Source organism: Etheostoma cragini, chromosome 7 (genome assembly GCF_013103735.1).
Source record: "Etheostoma cragini isolate CJK2018 chromosome 7, CSU_Ecrag_1.0, whole genome shotgun sequence".
Classification (NCBI taxonomy): Eukaryota; Metazoa; Chordata; class Actinopteri; order Perciformes; family Percidae; genus Etheostoma; species Etheostoma cragini.
In genome coordinates this window covers 16,514,592-16,523,907 of record NC_048413.1, presented here as the reverse complement: position 1 = coordinate 16,523,907, position 9,316 = coordinate 16,514,592, and the positions used below count along the sequence as shown (strand labels likewise).

Below are 9,316 nucleotides of genomic sequence, written 5' to 3'. Positions count from 1 at the left end.
AACATCAGAAATAACATATTTTATCCAGTTCTTTTGTACAACAGTATATGGCCAAATAAAAGTTGATTATGTGCAGTGCTTGCAATATTAGCCTTTAACAGTTGAGGGAGCTAATGTTGTGGTTGGATGCATCTCAACATTCAAAGAAGAAGGAGAAGAAGAAAGACATGTCACATGTAAGTAGATACTAATATATAATATCGTACTGCCTAAATATTCACAAACCATTAACCTCTCTCCAAATGTGTCTTTTGTTTCTAATGTTTCTACTGTGTGACAAACTAAACTAATAGTCTATTTTCTTCTCCAAATGCTAAACACACATTCACTGCAGGTACTCTGTGGACAAAGGATGATAAGAATAAGTTCCCTAACAGTTCTCACCCATCCAAAATCATCTTCCCTGAGAAGAGAGTACCTTCTCACAGGTGATGAGTGGAGGTATAGTCATTTAATTTAAATATGCTGTTTCAGCACTTCACTATCGCCCATTACATTAAGTGGACAGTATGTTTGTGTTATGGAAGGTTGGTGAATGGCGGACCCAAAATGCAGAGGCGGAAACTAAAGGTAGTTTGGATTATTTAATGAATCCAGATGTGCACAAAAACAAAAAGAGTCCCGGAAACAAGCAGGAAAAAACAGGAACCAAAAATACGGTCCAAGTAAATACAGAAACACTAACATGATCCAGGAAGCCTAACAAACAGCGTGCAGTAACAGTATAATGATCTGACAATGGACAAGACTAAATACAGAGGGTACAGAGATAACACGAGGCAGGTGACACAAGGGCTGGGAAACAGGTGGAAGACATCAGGTAATCAAATGAGCGCACAAACACAGGAAGTAAATGACAAGACAGCACAGAAAACCAGACTATCAAAATAAAACAGGAAACAGAATATACAGACACTCAGAAGAGACCATAAGACAGAAACCACAACTAGACAAGACAAGGGAGAAACCAAGGATTAAAACATATACAAGACGGAAAATCACAATCCCAAGGACGAAATGTATAACAAACTACCAAACCAAACAGTTTGAGAATTGGCTCTAAGAACCACTGACACAGCCAAATGAACAGCGTGTATTAAAAAAGGAAAAAAATTACTTCACTTATCTTGACCGGTGAATGGTCCCCCCATGCAGTGACGTACGGTCTTCTAGTACTTCTTAACCTAATGAATTAAGTGGGCAGGGAGCCAGCTGAGGAGAGCTCACAGAATTGTCTTGAGTGTTTCCACAGGCTCAAATTACTTCAATGTCAGCCAAATCTCACAACTGAGACAATGGATTAATTCCTGTAGGAAATACTGTAAGTGTCCGTTGTCTGTGTGGCCTCTGTCTCCTCAAGGACACTAAACTGGCAGTTTGGATATCACTAGCATAAACAGCCTTCACTTCCTCCATTTTTCCAGCCATGGTATCCAGTGCTCTGTCACTTAGTGTAATTTGGTCCTGAGAGAACAACCTCTGCACTGTGTCACATATCTTTAGACCACGGATACAATTAGATAAAAGGAAACCGCTTCATGGCATAAAAACTTTGTATTTATATTGTTCATATTTTTTGTACAAACAGCCTTAAGTTTCCATGTTCTGGAAATGATGTCTGAGAACTGACTGTCCTCATGAGTGTACAGTGATTTTGCAGTGTTATGAAAAGTCTGTCCTGATGTAAAGTCACTTCTGCAGCGTCTACTTCATCAGACCAACAGTGACCGTACAAGAGCCTTACATCTACTTACTCTGACGCCATCTTAACAACCAAAGTAAGTGCTTGCCCCACGTGAGAGTCAAATAAACAATGATCACTGGAGGATAAGAGATAAATTGATGTCAACAAGGTGGAATTTCTCTTTCCTCACCTTCCTAATGACCCACCACAGTGATGAATATAATTTGAATGTACCAAATCATCTCAGAGGCAGGCTCATTAAAACTACATGGATCTTAGAGAAGATTTTCAAGAGTTAAAGGAACTATGGGAAGTGGCACTGTGGTGGAAAGACCAGTTCGGCCCCATGATTCCTGTGGGGTTCAGTGGGTTCAACCTCCTTTTTGGTATGTGTTCGGTCTGTAGCTCAAGGGGGAAAGGGAGCCAACAACAGCACAGGTTGAAGAAGAATTGAGGCCCAAAGGGAGGGCTCTGGTTTCAAAGAGGAAGGCAGAACATGTGACGATAGGTCATGCATCCTGCCCACAGTGACAGTAATGATGCTGTAAATTTTGGTGACACGTCATAAAAACACTGATGGAGTTTTGCAACAACTATCTAAAAAATATTGCAACTATGAAGTTGGGCAAGGGTTGACATCAAATATCAACCAAATTAATACCGGATATGTGGATCATGTGAGAATGTTTTCAATTTGAATGTAACTTTGTGTATGTCTAAGTGAATTGACAGAAAACTGTGCTTATGTCATGTCCTTTACTATTGTTAATCAGGTTTCTTGCCCACAAGACTTTTGAACGTACCCAAAATTATACTGGACATAAGGTTGGAATTTGATATAAAAATTCCATTGCAGAACATATTAAATGAATAATATATCCAAAATGTGCATAAACTCAAGCTGTGGCCAGCTTGAGTTTATGCCAGTTACAATGGATTGTAATCAAAAAGGTTTTCACTTTGGAAAAATAAATATCAAAATATTATTTGAAGCTTCTCAAATCAAACCTACAGCATCCTTTCCTTATATTTCATTCATCCACTACTTAGTATGTTTCAAAAACTATGTGATTCATCATGCGCTGCTTCTATGTTGTGCTATCACCTTTCTCTACGCTCCGCAGCTCTGTATTAGCCTTGAATTAGGCCATATTGTTGCAAAACAATGACTAAGCAGAGACCTACAGAACTGAGTGAATAAACTCTAACATGAACTCAAGCTGAACACAAACATTTTTGCAGCCATCTTTCAAGCCAAGAGACTTCTGGGAAAGTTCCAAAACAGTGACAATTTATTTTTATCACCTAAAGTGAGAATGCTGTAGAGGCAGTCGGTCATTGTCCCCCATAAATACAATACTTGAAAACTCAGTGGAACAAGTTAAAACCTGAACATTTATTTCACATTGATACATGATAAATAAAGCTGCTAAACTGTCTTACACAGAGTGTACAGCTATTTAAAATGCAATCAGATGAAATGACAATTTGAAATTTGACGTACAGCACATCTATGAAACTACAAGGTTTATGTGCAACACGTTCAGTATGCAAGACTCAAAATGCTTTACCCAAGGCTGGTGCGCAACCATACAGCAGCATCCTCATCACCCAAAGTGCCGACATGTGTGATTTTTGCAGTGACACAGATGCGCATGCACCTGCAGAATCTCCATTAGGAGGCTCGTGCTGTTAGGAGGCTCAATGTGAAGCAGATACCTCCCCCAACGCCCCTCATGTTAACCTTTGTTTATCTTCTAATCCACAGAATGTCCCGGCTCGACTGGTGTTGTCTTCTTCTCTCTGTGTGGAGGCGCCCTGTCCCGGCAGCAGCCTGTTAGGGGCGTCGTGTGAGTGCTGCATGTTTGCTCGACTCTTGGAGCAGCAGCAGAGCGCGGCGCAGAGGCGTGTGCGGATTGGCCGAGTAAGCAATACAAACATGATGCAGTTGGCTGCTCCCTGTGAGGTGTTGCCAATTCCCTGTTGGGTCCAAACAAAAGCAGTTATTAGGGGAGTGTAGCAGCAACTGTATTGTGTTTTTATGAAAATGTGTCCTGTCTGGATGTGGTGTGTTTAATGTACTCTTTTTAATAGCAGACATATTTCTACCTTTTTGCATGCAAAAAGTAGAGAATAATGTATTTTCTATTCTAATAGACTATAACATTGAAACAAAATGTCCCTTAGTTACTTCTTCATATTATTATCTGACAAATATATGACGGTATATATAGCTAAGTGTGTTGAATTTGTATATCTTGACTAATAAAATAACACATTATTACAAACTATTGTATTATTATATCAATTAAAAATATTTTACACACACATGAATAATATCATATAATTAAACTGTCCAGGAAAGTAATGGCAAAGTATTACATCATAATTGTTATTATTGTTATTGCATGCACACACAGAAACTTTAAACTCACATGTAGAGTGACCAGCACTGGGTTCTGTCTGGCTGAAGAGCCGGCTAGCAGCATTATGAAACGCACAGTGCTCCAAATTCGCAGGATGATGAAAATGATGGGAATAAGTGTCAGCTTCATATCTGCCATGGAGGAGAAGGAGTGTGGCGAAGGCCTGTTGGCCAAGATGGGACGGTACTCTGAGAGGGCAGCATGCTGTGTCAGAGTACACACAGTGAGAACAGATTGCACAATAGCAAAACAAATTTGTAATATTTTAAAACATGAAAAGATGAGGCAAAAATTCAAAAGTTCAGAATACAGAGAAAGAGATGTCATCCAGGATAGCAAATGATTTCCTTACAAGATGGCGGGTGCTTGAAACAGACATGACCACAGAAGGGTAAAAAAAGAGATGTCATCATTGGGGTACAACACATGCAAAGTAATATATGGTCTGCACTTGCCAAAAGGCTCCATAGCTTATTGGCTGGTGCACGCTCCAGTTACATTGCACGTGTCGTACCCCGTTGCTACAGTGGTTAAAGAACGTGTCCCAGGCTCTATTTATTGGTCTTTATTTAACTGAATATTGGAAGATATCCTCACCGCTGTGTGGATGTGTCTCTTGATCAGGATATAAAGGACAGGCAGGGTGAGGTAAGCCAAGAACTCCCAGATCTTTCCTGTCAGCAGCATCCACAGGACCCGGTCAGGAGTGTGGATCCTGACCCAGCACCAGCCCACCGACACCTCGGACGCATCGTAGCCAATCTTGTTCAGGCTCACGGCTGCAACAGTGATGGCCAGAGGAACGCCCCAGCTAGACCAAAAAACAGAGGATTAAACTTAACTTCCTCAAAAGTTCCACATCCTATCTTTAGACATGACAAAGTGAACAATCGCAAATGCTGCAAAAACATGTGACAACGTGTGATAGATTATCTTATGCTTAAGGCTTTTTTGTGTTGCTTTTTCTGTATTTCATAAAACCACAAAATGATTTCACATTAACAAGCACTGTTTTCCCCTGAATAATTACGTCTTTCCGTAAAACACCAGTTTTAAAGAATAATATATTTTCATAGCAATACATGGCTGATCACTATAAATACCATAATGCGTAAGGCCACATTCAGTGTAAAACAAAACCACAAAAATCAATTTTGTGTGTGTTACATGTTACACACAAGCCTGTGTTAATGGCTCGGTTGTGTGATATTTGAGAATTCACAGAAACAGATAAGTGATGTCAACCACAGACACTGCGTTGAGGCGTATTACCCAGGGGTAAAAACATTCTTTTATTTCTGCTCATCTCATTAAGAATTTACAGTGTACAGTGTAGGATTCACTTACACATAAATAAGGGTACTAATGAATTAGAGTTTTTTTTAAGTCTGCTCTTGCAACACTTTTCACATTGGTCCCTCAACATAAAAACAAAAAACTGATTTTAAGAGGATGAGCCTAAATTAAATAAGGGATTAGACCAAAAGTTTGGAACCACCTTCTCATTAAATGCATTTTCTTTATTTTCATAACTATTTACATTGTAGATTATCACTGAAGGCATCAAAACTATAACATGAAAACATGTGGAATTATGTACTTAACAAAAAAGTGTGAAATAACATAGAAAACATGTCTTATATTCTAGTTTCTTTTTGATGGCGCTGCAAACCCTTGGTGTTCTCTCAATGAGCTCAATGAGGTAATCACCTGAAATGGTTTTCACTTCACAGGTGTGCCTTATCAGGGTTAATTTGTGGAATTTCTTGCCTTTTTTAAATGGTGTTGGGACAATCAGTTGTGTTGTGCAGAAGTCAGGTTGATACACAGCCGACAGCCCTGTTGGCCAACTGTTAGAATTCATGTTATCGTAAGAACCAATCAGCTAAGTAAAGAGAAACAATTGGCCATCATTACTTTATGAAATGACAGTCAGTCAGTCTGGAATATTTGCAAAAACTTTGAATTTATCCCAAAGTGCAGTTGCAAAAACCATCAAGCGCTACAACAAAATTGGCTCATATCTTTAAAGTTTGGTCACACATCATTCAATGTGTGGTTCCAAACTTTTGGCCTGTACTGTCTATGTAGACTATATAAAAAATAGGCTTATTTTTCAGCTTCTCTTTTATTTTTCTCTTATTAAATACTTTATCTATTTTTATATTGCCCTGTGTTGTTTGATATCTTGTCTTAAAGTCTTGCTATGTTTTATATAAACCTCTTAGAATTGCTTTGTTGTTGAATGATGCTATACAAGTGATTTTGCCATGTCTTGCCTTGTGAAAAACCAGGTTTAGGCCATTTTCCAAAGACCACCCAGAGCTAACAGGCTTCTTCAAGCATAGTTTAAACAAATTAGATGATTTAAAATCAGTATGATACCAGAGTGGAAATACTAGGCTATTAGAATATTCTTCACATTAGTTGTCTGACTTATTGTAGATATACGACTATGGTCAGGGTGAAGCTTTAAGAGATCGGTTGATATGGTTAACCCGCAGAGAGATCAAGGTAACTCACCCAATGCCCCACTGATGGTGTTCCCATGGAAACAGCTCTTAGCATTTCAATAGAATGGAGTAGCTAGTGAGGCTAACTTTTTCTTTTTCTTTTTCTCTGAACAAACTAGACCATTGTAACAAATAAACTAAGCCGAAGCCAGCACCGTTTCCCAGTTCCAATTTTAAAGAAGCCTTAAACAACTTCTTTTGATTTTCCTGTCCAAAATCAATAGAATAATACGACGTAAATTTGGTTTTAGGCGAGCGTGCAGTTGTCAGCAAAATAATATCACAAGATGCTTCAGGGTACCAGTTCGCCTGCATCCCACTTAGCTAGCTAGCTACATAAACTTATATTGCGAATATAGCTTATAGTTAGCATTGCAATAAAAAATAAAAACCCAACCCACGTATAGCTACTTACCTGACCAGGTGGAAAAATAACACCAAGCTGTCAGCGGCTCTTTGGCTTGACCTTACAATAAAAACATACAGGTAAACAGCAATGGCCACGGTCCAGAAAAAAGAGCTAGTGTTGGCGAAAGTAGATATGGCTCCTTGAGCAATGCAGTCCAGCGAGTCGGTGTGGAAAACTCTCCAGACTCCGAAAGCGTAGGAGACGGCGGACAGACAGTCAGAGACCGACAGATAGACCAGCAGTCTCCTCGGAGTTGTCCTCAAATCTGACCAAATAATGTAGGTGGAGATGATCAGCAAGGAACCCAGTAACGACAGCCCGCATGAACACAAAACGACCACCTGCTCAGACAAGTACACAACTGTCTGATTTCTATCTGCCATAGTTTAATGTGATTAGATGGATCCGAGTAGCTGTCACTGTTAACGTGCAACAATGTCTGTAAACACTCTTCCGACGAGCAGACTAATCCATGTTATACATCTTTTTCAATACCGTACTCTCTTCCCCATAAGGCAAGAAAGTCTTTACATACTTCACCCATTGCTTTCGAGGCAGCCAAACAAACTTTTCTTTCAGTGTCTAACCCCTCCCTTCCCCTCCGCTCTACTCCGCGCGGCAACAACCGGAACCCAAAGCAGAAGTCAGTCAGCTGGTATTGGGCAGATTCATAATCTATTTTTGACTCTATTGGTCTTTACTTGAGTAACCCTAGAAAAGCAATAACAAATCTGTCACATACAAACAGATGAAAACGTGTAATCTTTTCTTATGTAGGCCTCACTATATATATATATATATATATATACACACACACATATATAAACTGTAATTCAATGTAAGCATGCTCAACACAGAGCACTAGTCAGGTCAGCAGTCATGCAGAGTATTGCAGCTTATATTATAAGATTTTCACTTGGAAAATGAACAAAAAGTGCTCATTGACCTTATAACAACTGTCCCACTCCACATAAAGCTTGCCAATGCAGTAAAAGTGCTTTACAAAGTGCATGGTAATAAAAAAGGCATAGGCTATAAAAGAAATAACTTACAATAGTAAAAGTAGTACATAAAAACTTCATCAGGATAAGTTAGATCGGCTATGACAGTAAAATCACAAAATAATCACATAAAAGTGTATCCAAACATGGTTGGAATTTCTCAACAAATATAAATATATAAGATTAAAAAAAAATATTTAAGATATAAATATCACTTGGACTTCACTGCAACTAATAAATACTTTCATAATCAATATGTTTCAATTCATTTTGGGTAAAAAAAATTTTGGGAATGAAAATAGTGAAAAATCTCCGCCACAGTTTCTGAGAACTAGAGGTAATGTCTTTAAATTGCTTGTTTTGTTGGAACAACAACTGCAAATCCTTCAGTTGAAAGACTTGCTTAGTTAATGGTTGGAATGATTAATTGAGTATCAAAATTGTTGCCAATTAATTTTACTTTGATTGAATAATTAATTATTTTTGACTAATAATTGACTAATCACATCAGCAAGAATTACTGTATTACGAATTTCTCGTATTTCTCAGCCCTGTGCTCACTGAACTGACTGAGTCCCAACTGAAACATCAGATTTAAACAATGAAGATGAAGCACATATTTCATTTTTGAAAGGCAGTCCACAGTAACATATTGCATTACCCATCCAACATGTAAGCTTTCCATCGTAGGAGACTGTTACCCTTAGTGAACATAACACTGTCTCAGCATGCTGGGCAATAAGACTTTTTAAATTTAATTATATTACAACATTAATTAAAATGTGCTTTTGTCACCTATTGCCTCAAAGCAATGAATAATGTTTGCCGTGCTTTGTGTCAAGCAGCTGTGAATTCTTTGGGGGCCTTGTCATTGCGGTACCAAAAGGTTGAAAGCAGTGACCTTGCAGGATTTTACTACTTCTGCATTGCTGCAGTCCGAAAAACTGCAACCCCTTTTAGAGTTGGCAGCAATGCAGTGGGACGTTCTTGTTTTCCTGCAGTCTGCAACAAACTTTTCATCCGCATTATCGGCAGAATCGCACATGACCAACAATCCATTTAACAAGGGACGCCTTTTTCCATCAAGTGTTAATAAATCAAATAAATGTTTTGTGATTCTGTAGACAAAACCCTTTTTTTGTATCTTAAATCAAGAGCACACTATACATTCAGCAGACGTGGTGTGTGTCTGTGGAACCCTAAATTCTTGTGCACCTGGCATTGAGGCCATTCTTCCTCAGTTTCACTCGTTAGGTCTACTGTGTTCGCATGGTAACGTTTTT

At 38.7% G+C, this 9,316-nt stretch overlaps 1 protein-coding gene across 1 annotated transcript; it reads right to left on the bottom strand.

The window, feature by feature from the left end:
• Nucleotides 1-3,222: 3,222 nt before the first annotated feature.
• Nucleotides 3,223-7,621, bottom strand: gpr157 (G protein-coupled receptor 157). The gene is made up of 4 exons (XM_034877579.1): nt 7,039-7,621; nt 4,708-4,921; nt 4,120-4,314; nt 3,223-3,664 (listed from the first exon to the last, which is right to left on the bottom strand). The coding sequence occupies exons 1-4, from the start codon at nt 7,413-7,415 to the stop codon at nt 3,419-3,421; spliced, it is 1,032 nt and encodes a 343-aa protein (XP_034733470.1). The 5' UTR covers nt 7,416-7,621; the 3' UTR covers nt 3,223-3,418.
• Between the last annotated feature and the right edge of the window lie 1,695 nt (nt 7,622-9,316).